The 20,923-nt window shown below is 35.8% G+C and overlaps 1 protein-coding gene across 2 annotated transcripts in view; it reads right to left on the minus strand.

The window, feature by feature from the left end:
- Positions 1-839: 839 nt before the first annotated feature.
- The window catches only part of LOC128179589 (adhesion G protein-coupled receptor A3-like), a 53,518-nt gene continuing 33,434 nt past the window's right edge, over positions 840-20,923 (minus strand). For both annotated transcript variants that reach the window (XM_052847047.1, XM_052847046.1), the window contains 9 exons: positions 20,758-20,849; positions 20,440-20,623; positions 10,052-10,262; positions 7,778-7,879; positions 6,350-6,453; positions 5,851-5,978; positions 4,774-4,959; positions 4,329-4,508; positions 840-4,034 (listed from right to left, as the gene is read on the minus strand). In XM_052847047.1, coding sequence (XP_052703007.1) covers positions 1,829-4,034; positions 4,329-4,508; positions 4,774-4,959; positions 5,851-5,978; positions 6,350-6,453; positions 7,778-7,879; positions 10,052-10,262; positions 20,440-20,623; positions 20,758-20,849 — 3,393 coding nt within the window. In that variant the 3' untranslated portion in view covers positions 840-1,828. The remainder of the gene's footprint in view (positions 4,035-4,328; positions 4,509-4,773; positions 4,960-5,850; positions 5,979-6,349; positions 6,454-7,777; positions 7,880-10,051; positions 10,263-20,439; positions 20,624-20,757; positions 20,850-20,923) is intronic.

The following is a 20,923-nucleotide window of genomic DNA, read 5'->3' on the forward strand; positions in this document are numbered from 1 at the left end:
ATAGAAGTGTGTGTGTGTGTGTGTAGATCTTTGGAAAATTAATTTTGAAGCAAAAGTTAATTTGAATTTGGTTCTCCATTCTTTAAAATCATTTTATAATTAAATACTCTGCACTTGTAGCCAACCCAATGGTGAAACAAGATCACCAAATTTCCTACAGTCCTATGAATCTCATTTTGAAGCTGAACAGTATGTTTCATCTAAATTCTCCAAAGCAAAGCACAAAAGGAAAATTGCTGAAAATCAATTGAAACTAGCTGAAAGACTGAGTTTCATCAGTATAGCTTGTATAATATCACATCTTCTACAAAGCATCTTCATTTTTTTTAGCCTTTTTTGCATTAGGTACATGTATTTATTAATTTAAAGTTTGAAACAAGTAAAATTTGGTAACTACAGGCTTTTATCACCAGCATGTTCAAATCATTTAATAGAAATGCATAGTTAAATGTGATGGCCTAACTAACAGATATTATTAAGCACTATTCACATTAACTTTACTTATTTGGAGCATACACAGCTTTCCCTTCAGACATAGTCCCTTTCAAAATTTCAAAACTGCAGTACTGGTTTTGCAGAGAAAATTGATCAAGTTTGGTGAAGTTTTAGTCAGTAGATACTATAAATTGAATTAAATATATGTAGAGAGAAAAATTGTAATTACATCATATTTCCCTGATTTTGCCCTGCAAAAGACCAGTTCAGCAGTTACTGTGATGGGGTCTACTGCAAAATCATTATTTCTATGTATGTGATGTTCCTGAATCAACTTTAATATGAACATTTATGTTTTTGTACTGTGCATCTTCATTTAAAGCAGAAGAAAAACTCACCCTCGCTATGGTAAGGAGATTTTTATTATCTTTAAAATATATTTACAAATCACATTCAAAAAAAGGGGACAAATACAAAATACTAAGATCATACACTAACAAATTTGATGTATATAAAAATGGCGAATAAATAACAACCAAAAAAAAAAAAAATCGTGTGTGTACTCTATGAATGAAAATACACAGTGAATATCAGCACCCGGACAAGAGATAAATACAGTAATGCCTAAATAAACAGGTAACTGAACTCAGAATGCAATCACAACTTCTTGAATCCTAATAAAAAAAATTTAATGCTCTTGGAGGCTTTATTAAAAAAAAATTATAAAATGTAAAAAAACAAAATTATCTAAAAAAAAAAATTAAAGAGTAATAAACTTCTTTTTGTCCATTCAAATCCAAGTCAATCAGATAAATCAATCCCTGAGTAAAATATATCTAACTTGATATTCCAAATGCCTTTCCACCAATGTCTTTAATTTTGTTTTACTAAAATCTAAAAAGTTGTCACCATATGAACAATTTGGGTATTACAGCAGATCAATGTTAATCTTTTTAAATTACTTGCATTTCTTCTCCCCTCCCACCCAAGGATCAAGTCATATAGAATCCGATTTTGTCAATTTACAGTTCACAACATCTTAATGTTACATGTTGCCTTAAGGATTCAGCAGTCGAAATGTGAACACCTCCATTCCTCAAAAATGAAGGTTGGACAAATAATATTTGATGAAAAATGACCCTCTCACAATCTGAATGACAACATTACATGCAATATAAAACAACCTCGTATAAAAAGAAAATGCACTGAATTCTGGCTGTGATGTTAAACAACATAGACAACTGATTTGATTTCTATGCCACATTCATTAAAGCTATCAAAATTATCTTCATTGATGTAAAAAAAAATTAGAATACTGGAATTGCACTGATACAGCAAGACGCATTTTAAAAAATACACAATTTCACAATAACTTAACCATAAATAGAAACAGCTACACACTGGTTTCTTTCTTGCGTTTTAGCTTGCGCTGGTTTTGTAGCACCCACACATTGTGATCAAAGCAAGCTTCGTCCCCTGACGATGAGGTTGAATCCTCCTCCATGCTTGGGGATCCCCAGTAATTTTTGGCCTCCATTGAACTCTGGGAATTCAGCTTCTGTCTCACCCTTTCTGCATAGTTATGATTCACATAGGCATAAGGAATAGCCTTGGCTTTGGAATTATTTTTTTCCCAGTCTAACCTTGATCTTGGATTTCCCCGGGCGTGACGAGAGTTGCGATGGTGGTCGTGCCCTTTTGGCCTTCGTCGATGATGTGAGGTGCTTGGCTCTGAATTGTGATCCGAGTCATTTGCACGATTTCTCTTGTTATTAATCCCACTATCACTATCCGGTGGAGAGAGTTTACTATTTACAGACTGATTCCCAACATCCATATTGGGGCTCAGATAGTTGCTGCTTTGTGCCTGGTTCATAAATCGGATGGGAGACCGACACTGGTTGGTCATATGAGTTTCTGGATTCGGAATCCTCTGTTGCACCTCCTGAATAAAATTGTTGTCCCTTTTTCTTCGGCCTTTTGCACTGGCGTCCGAACTGTATCCCCCTGAATGCGATCGGGCTCTCTGTGCTCGCTGGGGCTCACTAGTTATGTGGTCATCCACTGACCCATATTGTTTATATGTACAGCCCTCTTGGGCACTGAGGGGCCCGGGAGGGGGAAACATTAAATGAGGCTCATTGTGTAAACTGTGCTCTCTTGGACTTTGACAACGAGCATCGCTCATTTGACTCTGGCCGTCAAAGTCCCGAATTCTTGTCAGGGAGCCATTCATTATCACACAGTCGTAAGCTGGAGGTGATGACTGGGAGCAGTTCCCATTAGAAGTCTTATGAGGTTTGGGTAGAGTGTTATTTTTTTGTGGCACTGGAGTGAAGGCACTGGGATGTGACCTTGACCCGAGAGAACACGAGCTTGGTGACCTTGTGTGCTGCGACACGGCCTGTGAGTCACAGCAGGACACAGTACTGCAGTAGGTACTTGTGGCCAGAACGGATCCTGACCCACCCACTGGGGGGATGTGGTTCCTGTCAAGTGGCACCATAGAAAACACAGGGGTGTGGTGGCCAGGCACTCCATTGTGGGGAACCACAACAGGGCTGTTAAACTGGGGAGGGAGTGGTGATCTGGTGTTTAGCGAGTGGTTCGGCAGCCCCTTGGGCTGGATCTGAATTTCTATGCTGAGATGGGATCGTCCATCGCTGTGGTTCCCTGTATTCTGGATCCGATTATTTGCCTCTGATCCTGAAAACGATGTGATACTTCCATTGAATTCTTTGGTAGCATCTCTGCTGATGTATCGGGAATTGTGTCTTTGTTTTTCCCAAAACTTTTTGGCCACTCCATTTTGCTTTGGGTTGTAGAATACTTTCACATTTCCATCGTGAGCACCATCATTTATTGAATCTTCTATTAAAGAACTAGAATTGGCAGGGACTAGATTGATATTGGATTGCTTTGCGCTTTCGTTCGGCATCTCTTGCGTAATATTGTACGATTTCACAGCTGGATCTAAGTTACCGTTTGCCTGGATCACATGACCATTGCTCAGGGCACTGTGATTGGTTACCTCATAAGACATGTCATACAATGGATGTTTTTCACACAAAAAGAAGCGTTTCCAACTGGAACATGAATCCTTTCTAGACAAACAGAAATAACACAACATGAATATTCCAAATATGGCACAGGTAACTCCATAGAGATAACTGAATATTAATTCCTGCATAGGAATAATGGATTTAAAAGGTTCCGCGACAGCCACCGCACCGCAGACCCAGAAAACAATAAATAAAAACAGAATGGATATCACTGCGTATAGCTGTGACTGAGGTCTCTTCTCCTGGTCGGCCACACTCGACACTAATGATCTCGTCTCCGAGTCATCACCGAGTGACGGCTCGATGTTACTCTGGTTGTTAGTCTGAGTGAGCGCCTGAATCTCGGTGTTGTTGTCCTCCCCGTTGTGAGCTAACTCGAGCTCGTTTATGTCCTCCGTGTGGCTGGATTCGTTGAGATTGTTTGTGCTCCCTTGGATGATACAAGATATCCGCAGAAAGAACACTAGGTTGAAGATGACCAGTAATCCAACAGGACCGTAGAATGCACCAAGACTCGGATCCCAGGCCAGGAAGCAACTACAACGACAAGACAACTATTTAACACTGGTATTTTATTTTCCTCTTCCCAAAACTATTTTTTTCAGTCAAAACCGTTTTATAAATTCTGGTTAGTTAATACTTCATACCAAACACAATGAATTTTCTGGTACATGAACTTCCAAATCGAAAATTCTTAAAATATATAATTTCCAGCAGTTTTATAGAACACTTATCAAAATATACAAAAGATGTTCAAGATAGTATTCTTGAAGTCATTATTGTCCTAAGATAAAATACTAATTACATGTAAATGAAATTTGTCCTACTTACTAGTCAGGTTCTGAGTAATGATCCAGACTGACAGCGGCAGTGATGCCACAGATAATAGTGGGCACCCCCCAGCCCAGCAGGTAGAAACGGATCATTGGTTTGGGGGGAAGGGGCATGCCTGGCATATCAGGGGGAGGGGCGGGGGGCTTGTTTGCCTTGGAAAATTTCTTCAGCATATTGCTAAAAAAAATGAAAAGTTAAAAAATGAGACATTCCAGTTTTTAATAAACAAAGTATAATTTCACATGATAAGAGAGATAACTCTTGAGATATATTCTTTTTTACAGCTGTCAATCAAATATACCAGTATACAGTATTCAAGTTACATAATTCTTTAGATTTATTCAATCTCAAAAGCATACCATATTCTCTTTCATTTAGTTTTAAATTTAGAAGACGTTCCTATGTATTTTACACAAAGTGTGTCCTTTGTACATAAACCTACTATGAGGTGATGGTTATCCAGAAAATGGCACAGAGAGTAAGGTAATGCAGGGAGATGCCGACGATCTGACAGGCCAACAGGTGATCTGTGCGTTTGACTCCCATGGTGAAGCCAATGATGAGCAATAGGACACACACACTGATATTGATCACCGAGTGCTTCATCTTCTTGGGTACGTTGATGAACCTGTAGGAAAAATATTTAACAGATTGTTACTTTGATATCTGTAAAAGTTAAATTCAACATATTCAGTGTTATTTTAAAGTTTATCAGTCAGCAGATACCAGTCTCTATGAAGACATACTTTGAAAGTTATTGAATAAATGTATCTTGAAATCCTTTAAAATGATTACTGAAGTAGGATTCTGACACATCTTTAAGAACTTGAATCATTAAATAAAAACTTCTGTTAAATGTCTACAACTTTGATCTTTCCATTAAATGCAGTCTATGCATACAAAGTTTTCAGTACATGTTTTTCCCTTCGAATAATCAAAAGATATTTCTGATATCACTAGTGATACCCTAGCTCTGATGTGAAAATTTAAAATAAGCAAAGTCAACATTTAACAGGAGGTTGCCATCAAGTTTGTTTAAAAATTAATCTCACCACATGGCATGCCTAACAAAGAGTGTGCTCATATTTCAAGCATCTGCAATGAATAGTTGCTAAAAATCTTTGACGATAATTTGCTTGAAAATTTAGGCTAAAAATAAGTAGTCGACATAAAACAGGAAGTTGACGTCCAATTGGTACAAACGTATATCCCACGATATGGCATACATAAACAAATGGTGTTTTGAAATTTCAAGCATATGCAATACATAATTGTAGAGAAATATTTCAGGAAAATTTGTTACGAATAGACAGACAGAGGGACAAACAAGGGTCGAAAAGTATACCCCCTCACCTTCAGAGTGGAGGGTGCAATAAACTCTTTTAGTGCTCGATTTATCTTATTGCAGAACAAGTGGTCTTGTTTAAACTCAAAATGAGTTTAAAATTTCAAGCCTATTTTGAGTGATTTCACTAGGGGGAAGAAATCTTAAAGTCATACGACCCATGTTGCTACTTACCTGAAACACGAAACATAAGTGATGATGACAGCCATCAGACACAGGAGACAGATGCAGCTTCCAACGTAAACTGCGATGTGCATCAGCTGGAACATCTTCAGAGGAAGAGCCTCGGCACCCATAGAAGTCTATACACACAGAAATTTCAATAGAATTTTTTTTTTTAATCTTAATCAATACAATTGATGACAAACTGAATTTTAAAGTCCAAGTACAGGAATGATTTGTATTCCCATTCACTCTATTTGTCTTAATTTCTATACCTATTACTTTTGAGTATCCTTTTTATTTAAAATTTTACAGTGACAGAAGAAAACTTCAAAAATTATCATTACTACCAGTACTCAGACATTACATTTCAAAAAGATATGAGAAAATAGAAGTTTTTCGTGTATAAACATTTCAAAATTAATAAGCTCTAAATCATATATTTAAAAAAATAGATTTCCTCATTGTTCTTTTGAGAGACCAATGCTGAAATTATTATCTGCAGTATTACCTCAATGATGGCAAATATGGAGAGATGGGAGCAGTGAACAGTGGTGAAGTTTCTGAAGACACCAGTGATGTGGCAGCCATCAGTCCTCCAGTCTCCTAGACCCCCTACAGTCAAAACAAAGTCAGTCACTGCTCAAAATCATGCTTTCCTCATTCATAAAAAAAATCCAACAAGCATCAACCCCACCCACCCTAACCATGCATCCCAAGATTGTCATTTCCCGCTTCTCCCCAATAGCACAAGTAAATTGCTAGGTTTGAATTTTGAAATGTTATTTTTGTTTTCAGCCCGTTTTCAGCCCTTTAAACATGGCGGTCATTGAAAAGTATTTAGCTAACTTTTTCATGAAATAATAATTTAATTGATAATACATGTACTTGCATATGCATTTTTTTAAAACCCGGCTACTTATTTTTAAAGTCTCATCTTGCACTTTTCTGCTGAATCCAATTTACATACCAATTTAAGGGGGAAAACCACCAACACAAAGACCTGGCAACACACATTGTATCTCCTCTTTTTCTACATAGTCAAATCTCCTTAATGAAAGCTGTTCTTCAATATTCTTCCACCCCCAAAAATACTCCTTCCAATTTTAACACAAAACAATTATCACTGTAGCTTTCTCTCTCTGTCTCTCACACTCGCATAAATAAAGAACCCCTTGAAATATCCAAGTTCTAAGACTCTGAGCACAAGGATTACAGAGTTCTTCATGAATCGTGTCTATGAGCTCTTGCTGCCAAAACTGTTTCCAGTGAATGATCTAAGTTATTGCCTTAGGAAGTCAACAAACATTTTTAGAAACCCAGTATTTATTTATATATCCTCAAGATACACATTTCAAATATTTTTAGAATACTTTAGAATACTTTCCCCTACTTTTAAATGCTGGAGTATTTACTGAGGGTATCAGCAAGTTTTCCCTTCTTTCTTTTAACCTTATTCCTATTGCGGGAAAAGATTATGATAATTTTAAACCAAATGGCTTTGCATTCACAACATACATTATTTCTTAAGTTTTTGAAAATTTCCTTGTAATTGTTCCAGCGACCCAGCTAATAATGAGGTCTACATGACACACGGGGCTAATTTATAAAATGTTAATCACTTGTACATATTTCATCCATCTTTGCATTCCTGCCAACATTTTGCAACTGGTATCTTCTCTTATCAACTGATGCTCTGATTTGTAAACGATATCAATGATATCCCCCTTCAAAGCTCAAACTGTACCAAGATTATTTCTTAACGCATTGAAATTTGATTCTCAGATCTTTATTTTATTACAACACTTCTTTTTTTTTTAATCTCAGCCTCAGACACAAGCATTTTAAGAGAGAGAGAGAGAGAGAGAGAGAGAGAGAGAGAGAGAGAGAGACAGAAATTTTAAGTCAACTGATAGAAATAATGAAAGAACATTCTTACCATTAGCAAGGGGATCCCAGTATGCTGCCAACAAATTCTCAGAAACGGCCTTGACCTTGAAGGTCAAGGTTATCGGGCTTGTTAGGTTGACAACTACAGGAGCTGTTAAGAGAGACAAAAAGCGCATGAGACCTCATCAAGTACACTTAAGGCATGACCTCATTTTTAACTCAGATTAATGAAGACGTTTGCAGAAAAAAAGAAAAAGAAATAATGCTACTGTCAACCCTCTTCCTGCTTACACAGGGGGTGGTGAATCCCAATGTTGAAAGGGACAATGAGTCAAGTTAACTGAAATTTATCAACTTGTTACATGCCTAGACAATTAAAATATCAAGGCCGGGTCACATGCCAGTCATCAGAATGTCACCTATTCTAATAATTCCCTGAAAAGATGTACCATAAAGGCTTGAATAGTTTCCCCAAATAGAAAAATTAATTTACTGGTAATTCAATAAATCAAAAGGACTCCGATTGCAAATTCTTCTTGAAATATAGACAGTGAAATTTTGTGACAATGATGTCAATTCATGTACATAATAAAATTCAATTTACCATAACTTTGTAACAATTTAATTGCCACTGTCAAAAAATTGACATTCACTTTAACTAAACCCTAGATTTCAATTTCAAATTTCATTTCAAATTTCAATTACCTGTCCACCTCCAATTTTTTAAGTGAATGGTTTCAAACTGAAGGAGGGTTTTACTATTATATTTCCATTGGGTATGGTTTGTGTATTACAAGTGCAATTAAATGGTATTCTCTTACTAATAGTTATTATTGATCAACAGTTACTGAATAAACGGGCCCCTAGGACACAATTAAGGAATAGTTTCTACTTCAGCACCTTATAATACCCCTGTAGGGCACACTTGCAATATGGACACAGGTTCCTTTCACCCTAAATGGCCATCACTTAAATTACTCTCCATTATCCTGATATTATTATTTAATTGCTTAACTTTTCTCTCTACAATTCCCCCTTTCAAAACCGAACAAGGGGATGATGACCCACTATTGCTAACCAAGTAACAGCTAATAAGAATAGAGACAATTCTGTTGATATACCGGTAACCCCCAATTTTTTTTTTACATTAAATTTAATCTTCCAATATACTTGAAATTTCTTGAAAATGTCATAAATTTTCCTAATCTTTCAATTAAATGTTACATAAATATGCTGCTATTTATATAACATATTAATGGTAGTTCATCCGTGAAGTATTTCTACACAGCATACATCAAATGATTTGTAATTAGCATAGTAAATACATTAAATACCTCAACTTATTACACTAAGTAGCATTAATTATCAAGAGAATTTTACAGTGTACGTAAAAATGTCCTACACATATATTTGGAAAATTTTTTCAAAAAACATGTAACCTCAAGTGACCTATTATATATCTCTTAACCTCTTTAAATTCCTTGCATGATGGCTAACCCCTCTAATTTTCCTATCATCAGTTTCGTATAATGAGGTCATGCATTTCCCATTATCTTCCATTCCTCAGAAGAACTCAACTTTCAGTCTTTCCCCTAGCATCGATGTATCAGCGATACTAATCCTCCACTGTCAGTACCCCCCTCTACATTCTTTAATTTTTCAGTTGTTTCCACAAGCTTGTACTCTTTAACCATGAACATTTTGCTTGAAGTACAGACTCCCCTTCTACTTCCAGTGCCCAAATAATCAAAGTCCATCAATTCTTTTGACCATTAATCTCATCCACCTTGTACATGCTCTCTCTACTTTCACCCTGCCAGAATCTTTAAGAGGCTGCATGGTCAACAAATCACCCATAAGATCTACATACCTTTAATTCTTTTTTTAGATATTCATTCAAATCTGTTGATATCATTTAGATAAGAAAAGGTCTATACATTGTAGCATTAAAATCTGAATTTTTTCCTAAATCTTTATATTGAACTTTTCTTAAGGTACTTTATCTTTATATTGAACTTTTCTTAAGGTACTATATCTTTATATTGAACTTTTCTTCAGGTACTTTATCTTTATATTGAACTTCCTTAAGGTACTACATCTTACAATGGCAATAACCATCCAGCCCTCTTGAGCCTACGGCCTCAACACACAAGAATTAACACTAAATAACACTAAATATAACAACATCCTTCAACCATTAACGTGACATCTCCATTCCTTTTTCCACTTCATCCTACCATAACCCTTAACCTTCAGTCTCAACATACAAGAAACAACACTACAATTTACCATCAATCTCCTCATTGAACACATTAATACTTACAGACACCCACAGACAAGATGGCAGACACCACAGAGACTGTTTTGGTTCCGATCTGGGGGTCATCATGGATGGTGGTCAGTGAAGGAAACAGCTTAGCATCCCTGTACAGGATCAACTGTAGATTGGCTCTGCTGTCACTAGAGGAATTCTGGGAGAGTTCTTCTGAGGTGTTGTACAGGGATGCAGGCAGACGGACTGTCCCTACTAGATTCTGAAAAGACGCATAAAAAAATGGCTATCACAGCAAAATCCATAACACAAAGGCTTAGATACACCAAAAGCAACAAGAAGGGGGCTAGCTGAATATTGAAAATTAAAACACATTTTATTTAAACTCTGGTTATGAATTATGCATAAAACGAGGTCCACCTCATTTATTTCTTTTTAATGCATTTATAATGGGCTGGACTCGGCATACAACTTCGGAGATTTTTATTTCTTTCTTTAATGTATGTTTATAATATTCCGGCCTTCACATTTCGCACTTCTTTATGTTGTTCAACTCCAAAGGAGTTAATGAATTCAGAACTCCAGTTACAAAGTGGAATTCATTAATTTGACATTAATAATTCTTGCTCTGCCTTTTTGTGTGCAAAGGTATTAATAAGACCACAGGTTTCTTCAATTTCTTTGTTACGTAACACAGGTATTAAAACACTTACCTGTAAGAAAACTGAGAAGAGTATTTAAACAGACATCTTATTTAAATCTTTGATCATTTCAACAATTAACAACAAAAAAAAGCCACCAAAATTTGAATACTTTATGTAATGCAGAAATATAGTACTGTAATACAGACACTAAATTAGAGGACCACCCTCCAAAAGTGGTGAAGTTGTGCATCAAAGATAGGAACAATTCAACTGGCTTTGAAATAATATATCGGTTAAATATAATAAAAAGCCCGTTTCGGTGTATATAAAGTCCCATCATCGTGATAAAAGATAAAAAGCCATCAAGTAGCTCGTGTTTAAATTCGAAATAAATCCCTCTAGGATTACATAACATTTCTCGCCACCACTGATTAAAGCTAATGACAAACAAGCTATCCGATATCGTGTAAACTTCCTTTAAACCTCCATTCTGTCTTGGCAATGATCAGGTCTCGCTGCAATTTCTCAAATATTTTTTGCAAGCTAACTGCACTTGGAAAAGCTGACTTTTTGAACCGTTATTGCATGGTTAATGTCAGAAAAGCAATTTTTCATTTATGAGTATGTACATAAATTAATCCACAATTCTACAAAGGAAATACTTAACTTCAAATAATGCAATTTGCCTGACATACTGGTATTCAGGGGGCTAAATGTTAAGAGTACAGAATATTCCAATATTTTATTATCCTTGTCACCATCTAACCATTTACTTCATTTTTGTCACCTTAGGGCTATTGCAGTACTGTGATGCTGCAGTCTCATAGGTAATTATCATCTTTCCCGCATTTTGAACTCGCCAGCAAAATTTATCTTTCTTCATGGTAAACGGTAAGAAGTGAAAACATGGGGGGAAATAAATATGAGGTTAAAATCAACATTCACCCCCATTAATTCAGAAAAGTCCAGATTAATTAACAAGTTACAAGCCACTGTACAGATGCCATCTTTTGACAATGCTCTGAAGCTCTTTGCTAGAGGCCTTGTCTTACAAACCTTCACTGGACAAATTATGATGTCATTTCAAATGAATATTTTCATCTAAAAGCATCATCTCTCACCTTCATATACTTACGACATCTAGCTCTTGGCTAGTTGCTCGAATTTGACCGGGAATCTTGGCATGATCTCCAATACATATGTACTATTAGCTGGTACATATCTGTATGGCACTGGGCCTAGAGAAGACCTCTAGGCACTTAGAGAAGAAATGACATTATCCGTTAAATTTATCAGATTGTTCATACCTAATTTCTTGGCTAATATATTTTAACACATGTCAAAGCCACCTCTAGTAAGAATAAACCTGTATTCTCACTTATCTCAACCTTGCTCAAACCTGACAATCATAAGATTGAGATTGTCTACAACCTGAGACGGCATTTCTTACGATCCATATTGATCTTTCAAACTTTTGATATTTGGCATACATTTTTAACCCGTTGGTTGTGATATATCACTTATATGTCATTTTCTGCCAAGTTGCTGACTATGAATTCCAAAGAATGCATTTTTTTTTAAAAATTCGGTGAATTTTTTCTTGCAGCTATGTATTACACAAAAAACCCTTACCCCATATGTTACTCAGAACTACATTACAAGTATGTTGTTTGCCGAAAGAAAACGCCAATAATCGTGATCACAACATCATGCATGACTTAGGTAAGAGCCCTAGGTTTAAGATCTTGTACAATTTGAACTTGAAGAATTCTGTAACATACCTCAAAAACAATTCTTCACCAATTTTTTCTATTCCTGAAAATGATGGTTTACAAAGTACAAACTTGGCTCATTATAACCCACCATAGGGAAGAAAATCATATCATTTAACAACTGTGAAAGTAATTCATAAAATTTTGAGATCTTTTAAATTCTCTTCTTTTGTCAAAAAAGATTTTTTAAAGTCACATCAACTGTAAACTTACAAGATATTGAAGAAACAAATGATGATGGATATTATTGTATACCCATTCCTTTCTTGATACTGTCAATTTAACAGATTCTGATATCTCCAATGTGGGTGAAAGCGCAAAATAAGCAAATCTCTCTATAACTCTCTCATAATCGACACACACCACATTTAAAATCAAAAGACCCAAACAAACCTCAGTTTTTTCTGAGTCGACTTTTAAAAGAAACAAAAATGAAGGCAAAACAGGCAACTTAATAAACAGGGCATGCAACCTGCTGAAGGTGTAACATGCAACATCTCAAGTGAACTGGAAACAATCTTTGCCTGTCAGAATAAAAAATCTTAATTACTGCTATCGAATTGCAGGCCTGCCATGTCTTTTGACCTCTTGACCCCGGGGTCATTTAACCTTTCTTTCTACTTGTACTTGGGGAAACATTTTTCATTGTTGATGGCAGTCCTTACAATGATGAAGAATGGACCCCTCTGCTTACCTTCTAGGTACGTAAACAAAAATATGAAGAAGTTACGTTACATCCCGTCAAATCTTTGTTAACAGCCAAATTCGGAGATTTTTTTTCAACATATATCATTTCAGAGGAACGTAATCTCACATAAGATACCAAAACAAACAAAATTCAAAAGAAGAAGATAGATGTTAGATAATGCACCTATCTGAAAGGGTTTTAAATATTTGATATCTTGTTTTCTTCATATCCACAGTCACCATTGTTGCAGGCATTAATTTGAGACCACAGCAGTCCTGCTACATTGCACAGCATACCCATAAACCCAACACCTCCTGCCTTACAGAGATGCATTAATGGGCAATTATGACTTGTACTCAATTTCAGTGACCTCAGGAAATAAAATGAAAAAGAAGTGAGGGTAATTTAGAAATTGTGGCAGATTCAGTACCTCCTTGATGCATATTGGTATTTTATGGAGCATTCATATTTCAAAAAATTAATGTTCCTTTAAAAAAGATGGTAATGGTCCATGAAAATGAAGAGCATGTGATATTGCAGTATCTGTCAGATCGTGGTTCTATTAAGAGGACAGTGGAATGTTATAACATCAAAGCAGGAAATCTATCTAGAAATTTACATATTACAGCTTATACTGTAGCCATGCCCAAACATAAGATTTAGTACAATATACCGGGATATGGCTAAAGAACAGGCTCCTGGATCATGAGAGAATCTTAGACTTAGTTAAGTCAAAAATTGTACACTGTCACAATGTGTCTTGAATAAAAATGCGGACATAATTCATAGGCTATCAAAAGTGTCTTAATATAAAGCTGTTATTACAAATTTCAATTGTCATATTATGATAATCATTTTATGACCGACTGAATTTTTGACTTAAGTCTGAAATTCCTTCACGATCCTGAGGCCAGGGGTGTACAAATCCAGTCCAATTCCATGCATTATGAATGCAAAAACAAAAATTGTCTCATACAGAAATCTTTGCATATCAGTACATAACATATTTCTTGCTGAATGCAAGTAGCAACAAAAATCAAGAACTTTTATATACATGTATTTTCTTTGAACTGTATGCTTTCAACACTTCACATTAACTTCTCACTAGGACTTTAACTTGTATGCCTGATTTTTGGTCATTATCTATAGGATCCAATTAACTTTCAAACATAATCCTATCATATAAAGAAGTATTAATGAAAAATGAAGGTTTAACTACAAGAAAACTAAAATGCAGAAATCAAAAGGACAAAAATGAGATGATCAAGATTTAAGCATTGAATACTGTGGTGCTAAATCTGAAATCATATATTTGACATGTTAACACAGCATGTGAACATTCATTGATTTGCAGCAAGGAATTTAGATTTTAAACAATCTTTATAAGCCAAAATGGGACAAAGTGCATTATACACCCTTACCCTTTATTTACTCAAAAAATAAGATTCCTAATGAATAAAGTACCTTTACAGCATTTGGTACCATTCCTAATACAGTATTCCTACCATACATAACTTGTTTTAGATTTATTTACAATAATGTTTAGTGAAAAATTGACATAATAAAAGCAGATGGCTTATTCATGTTCCAAAGGATGTACAATATAAACTTATCATAATATATCAATGCAATGATTATGAGGTTCTATCAAAAATCATTACAAAAGCTATTTTTAAAAAATGCAGGCATTCATATATCTTTTTTTTTTTTCTCCAACACTTCAAACTTTGCCTGCGCTGAATCATCGAGCTTTCAAACAGAACACCCACTTGCTATTATCATTCTTTGCGGAAAAGAAAATGTTTATGATGAAACCCAGTTTAATTAAGAGCTATATATACACACTGCAGGGCCACATTAGTAAACAACAAGTTCAGATACCACATAACTGATAAAATGATGCGGGGCAAAAAAACAAAAGTGAAAGAAAAAAGGGTTACGCAAGTTAATGAGGTATACAACGGAAACTGGCAAAAAGTCACACATTTATCAAGCAGGTGCTTCCACAAGTACCATGAACTCTGTATGCATTATGTTGGTTTCTTCGTCGATGCAACAATGCGCCTGGTATGGGCTTAAATTCTACAGTATCTTATCATCTGAATTTAATATTGTTAACCTGTCTGTCTGTCCTCTCTGTCTGTCTGTCTCTCTCTCCCCCCCCCCCCCCCCCCAATTCACTGTCCACCATTTGACATAGTCATTTATATTTGCTTCCTGTTGGGCTTGATTTGTTTTCAGCTTTTGGAATAAACAGAACTTGATATCTCCCATAGACAACTTGACATTCCCTCCTAGCATCTGACCACCTCAACAGAAAAATGTGAAATAAAAAGTAACACACCGAAGTGTTATCTATACTTTCCTACTGTGATATCACTCATAAATGGAGACGTTCAATCAATACCAACTGGGACAGATATACACAGCAATGGCACAAAATTAAAATATTTAAGTGGTCTAGTGTTTAAAATAAATTAAAATTAACATTCATTCAAACTGAATCACAAATTGTACAAATTTTATCTCCATCTTATGATCTACAGACTGAAGCTAGAAATAAGACTATGCCATGAAAGGACCAGTGAATTTACCAATACAATGGACCTGCATGTTTAAGAATTTACCTGTTGTCAATCAAATCGAAAATTTTCAATCACATGTATGTTTGTTTTCTTCACAGACGATGTAGAAAGTTGTACAAAGAAATGACTAGCTTCTCTGGGTGACCGACAGTCCTCAAGGCTAAACACCGCCTAAATCCAATCAAATCCCCCGCCAGCAATAATTGCACGGAATATGACACCTGGTGTACCGTCTTATGAAAACCGCTTCTCCCCTCCGCTAGCTAACAGGTCCCCCTGAAATCTCTCCCTCCTGCTTTCCCTGATCACGGACTGGCGTAGGTTTTACACAGCAACACCACTTTCCTCCCGTCTCATCGCTGTCAAGCTTTTTAATAAATCCATTCACCGGCAACAAAAACCTACCAGTACAACTGACTACTTTTCCCGTCCATTATCTTTTGATAAATCTGAACTGCAGTACCCCCGACAGGTAAAACGTCAAACTGAATGGGATGTTCATGCATGGCTGCTCACATTCTTCATTGAGGAGGCAAACAAAAATAATGTTCCCTAATCCCCTCCTGACTCCCTGCCCCGTCATTAAATAACAATTACCAAAATAATCACTGGACTGGGCTTTTCCTTTCATTCAATTTTCCCCCTCCAAACTGTGATCAATTTTTCATTTACCCCAACAGCAGCCTTCCATGATTCTTGACACTTCTATTTGGGGGGGGGGGGGGGGGGGGGGTGTCATCAAACACATGCAGTCTACCCGGTCAAAATGCAAGTTTAATTGAAAATTTTGGATAAAATTTTGCAATTCTATAGCCAGATGTGGGCAAACTACAAACCATTTGTACACTCTATCATTCAAATCATTGTTTTCTTAAATGTTTGTCTTTTGACTGATGCATATAAACTTGATTAAATTACTGGTATGTTTCTTATTCAGGCTACATCTTGTGGTTCATTGCAGGGATAGGAACAAAGATTCACAGCTAGGTGATCTGAGTTTAACTAAACATATCCCACAGATCACCTTTCATTTAATTGCCTTTCAAAAGCCTATTTGTACTGTGTTGAAAAGAAATAAATACTTCAATGCGTTTTCCCCCCCAAAAAGAACAAATACGGATCAGCCTTATAAAGATGACCTGTGTCTTTTTTGCTAATCATGAACAATTTCAATCTACAATTACAGCTCATTTGGTAATTTGAGACAATTTTGTTGACAAAATATGACAATTACACCACAGAATAGACTCCATTCAATGAATGGAACACTCCTTTAACAAGATGGACTGAGAATATTAACCGAGATAGTCACCAACAAATATAAATGTAACGTTATATTCAAATTGTACTACCGCAACTTCATCCAAAATCCAATTTATTCCATAACCTTATCTAATAAAAACACAGGATTTACACTAGAGACATATTCTTTAAACAGCAGAGTTTAATTTAGTTCATTGTGCAGCATAATAATGAATCACATTGTAATTATCATAAACACTGCATAAAATTGGAAAATGACATCAAAAGTTGTACTAGTATGCCTTTTAATTTTCCTGGGTAAATGCCGGAGTATCAATTGTGTCTATGATATACCGTATGTAGTAAAAGTACTCATGAATAGAGGGAGGTGTAAACATATGGTCAATTCATTAAATGTCAATAAATATGAAAATGTTATTTTGTGATGGAATTGATGCAGACAATGTTTATAATGTAAATCATGAGCAATAAAGAAAACTGTGATTCATTTCAAGTTTAATATCAGACATATTTGAAAAAATCTTGTTCAAAACATAAGTGCATGATCACTTGAGAAAAGAAATCCCTGCATTTCTGGTCTGATCCATTCATGATTGCAAAAAATCTAACAGATATAATCTAAGCTTAGACATAAAACTACAAATTTCAGCAACATCTTGAGAGAAGGATTAAAGTACAAAACATAACTCTCCTGACACACTTCATTAGAATTTGGATGAAACCATCAGCTATCAAACAGCAGAAATGATGAAATTTTACAAGTATGATTTAAATAAGTTTTAACCAGCTAGCTATTAGAATACAGATATACCTTCTGCGAGGACTCTGTTGGTCTCCTAGTCACACTAAACAGGCAAAATGGTGCTCCAGCATAGGCGAGAATTTTTCACTTCGACAATCGGCCACATGGACTACCCCCGATTCACAATAAATCGCACTTTGCAAAAATTAAAACATGTGGCAACTTTAAATACCTAAACTACCCAACTTTCAATAAATGATTGTTTTTAGTTGAGATATGGACTCAACTTCGAGAGGTACAGACCTCCGTCAAAGATTCCTATTTCTGTGCATTGAGCTAGATCCCTCGCACAAACATCACATAGAAATACACCATTGATATTGACATAACTAAGCCTGGCTTCCAGAAACGCTATCAGACTATTGCTGTCTATGAGGATTAAAGAGGAAAACATGGATTTAAAAGCGGAAAATAGTCCAGTTCTTTGGAGTATAGCTTGACCATAACAATTTGATTTGTTTTTATTTGGACAAGTAATGTTGTATCAGACTTGAGCAATGAAAACCTTCTGGAAATTACAATCAGTAATAGACTCGCAAAAAAATTTTCTCTGAAAGATGGAAACATCATAGAGGGGGTATGAATGAATACGAGTTCAATTTCGGATCATTGAAGCTCAATTTTTCTTCCTCATGGTATTTAATTGTCAGACAAGATTTGTTTAAGATTAAAATTCTAGGGCCATTTACCTGCAGATAGACCGCTGTACTTGTGCAAATATACAAAAAAATTATGAACGAATATTGTATTGAAAATTACAGTGAAAAGTGAACACACAGTGACACGAAAAAAGCAGAAAAAGATTTCTTTGCCGATATTGAAAAAGCGAGTGGCGATGTGATGCCACTAATCATGTAGAGTCAAACAAGTACCTTGCACCATATGCCCCCTTTATTTTTTATTATAAACCTAGGCCTGCTTTTCCACGTTGGTGCAAATTAAGGAAATTGCTGGTTAACAAAAATAATTTCATTCATACAATTTTTTATTCACTGACAAAAGGTGATCAGGATGTGTTTGGAGCGGAAAAACACGAAATCATTTGCTGAAAACTCACAACACCAAAAACACAGAGGCAGCCCAGCATCTGAGTGCAAGGCACCCTGGAAAGTGTTGTAATCAAAAGTTTATTACAGAATCTCCTGATAAAACCACATAAAATTCAGGAAGACGAGGGCTCTGGTGTTTTCCTTCGATATCTTTGGCTGTTTTGAGGTTTATTGTGATACAAGCTGGCGTAATAGTAGCATTTCCTTCTGCGAAGTGTCTAAATCTCAAACCCCGACTGATACATAATCTTTTTTTTTTTTTTTTGCTGTTTTGTATGTTTAAATTAAGCAAAAATAACCGAACTTATCTCCACTTCTGGGTACAGAGGTATAGACTTGGAACAATCCATCTGTGAGAGCAGCATGATTAACAAAAAAAGGAAAGTTCTCCACTGTAATTCTTTCAAACTTTGTTTTAAATTTGTCAACATGTGAGTGGAAGTTCTCCAAAATGGATTTGGCAGCCTCTATAGAGAACCCTGCTGGATGAAGATTCAAATTCGTAATATCAAATTTATTGGCTTGGTTAATTCAAATTTAGTACTTATCTTTCCCCATAAAATCTTCAAGTAACCCAGTTTTTAAATTCAGAAGATTTCCACTATTGAAATTTTCCTTTAACATTTGATCCAACACAAATGGAGAATGTGGGTGGTGAGGAGTTATGATGAAATCATATAGTAGATCCCCTTGGTGAGAAAGTTCTTAATGGGTGGACAAGAGGGTTAAATAGGGTGATGTCTAGGAGGGGGAAGCTGGAAGGGGGTTGTAGGGGTGTTGAAGGGAAGATGTGACGTGTGAGGATGATTCCATTGTGTTAAAGAATAAATTGGTAGAATAAGTTGAGGTAGATTGGCAAGTAGAAGACAATGAAGTCAATAAAGCAGTGTTGGTTAAGGAGTGGAAGTGGCTGACATACTAGTATTTAAGGTAATGGGGTGGGGATTAATATGTATAAGTTATAAAAGAAGACACAGGAGATGGTGAGAGGGATAATGTGTGGAGGGACTGTGTGGATGAGGTGATCACAAAGAGGAGGTGGCTGGATTGAGTGGAAAAGTGGAGGGTCAATCAAGCTGTGGGGAAAAAATCAAGGGGGCAGAGGTTCACTGGTGTAAAAATCCTTTGAATTATAGCTGCTTGAATCATAATTGCACATGAATAAATATTCTCTGCATACTTTAGAAGTACTTATAATTAGCAAAACTAGGACAAATCTAAAAGAATCCTGTAACACACACCTGTTGACTTCAAAGAGCATTTCATGCCTTAAACAATTTGTTGTCCAGGGTTGACAATTCTTTTGACATATTCACTTCATTAAGAGGACGCTGTAACGAACACGATATTATCCAAGAAAACAACTTTTCATGACTAGGCTTGAAATCTTATTTTACTAAAAACACAGCATCCCTATTATACAAGAAAATCCAATGATCCTCATATATAATGGCAATTTCTTTTTCATGGCAACTGCACACTTTTGAAAACCAACCATTGTCTTGTTTACGTCTCTGTTTGAGTTTATAATCTTGTGAATCTCCAAACAAAAGCATTCCTTGCTTTCACCACTCATTTCCTTCAGCCTTTGTGAGTCTGAGGGGTAAAATAACATGACACATGCTTAATAACAAACCTCTTTAGCTATGGACTGGTTGATGTATCGGTCCTGACAACTGAAAATCTGGGAATATGCCATACAAGTCACACCAGGGAAATCTTCGAGGGGTTGTTGCATCGTTTCTATGACAACGTTTTCAGTGAACTCTGACATGGGTGCATCCATGTGTTTTGGAAGTTCTTCCACTACATTAAGTAACCTGTAAATAAAATCAGTAAAGAATTGCAGTTGAAGAACAACAGAGTTCTTTCCCTTTAACAGTTTAGCAAAAAAAAAATATTTTTTTTTAAAATTAGAGTTACCCCTCTTTGATCATAGATATAATTTCCTCACCTAGAACAGGTCTTGTCTTGGAGCTGTGCCTCTTCTAACTTTGCATTGTTCTCATTCATCAGACTACTGACTAAATGTAGCACTGTAGAAACCTGGATTGATATAAACAAAAATTCAAACATGTTGCACAATGCTAAACAAAACATGAAGTACATGCACAGCCAGC

Source organism: Crassostrea angulata, chromosome 4 (genome assembly GCF_025612915.1).
Source record: "Crassostrea angulata isolate pt1a10 chromosome 4, ASM2561291v2, whole genome shotgun sequence".
In the NCBI taxonomy this organism is placed as follows: domain Eukaryota; kingdom Metazoa; phylum Mollusca; class Bivalvia; order Ostreida; family Ostreidae; genus Magallana; species Magallana angulata.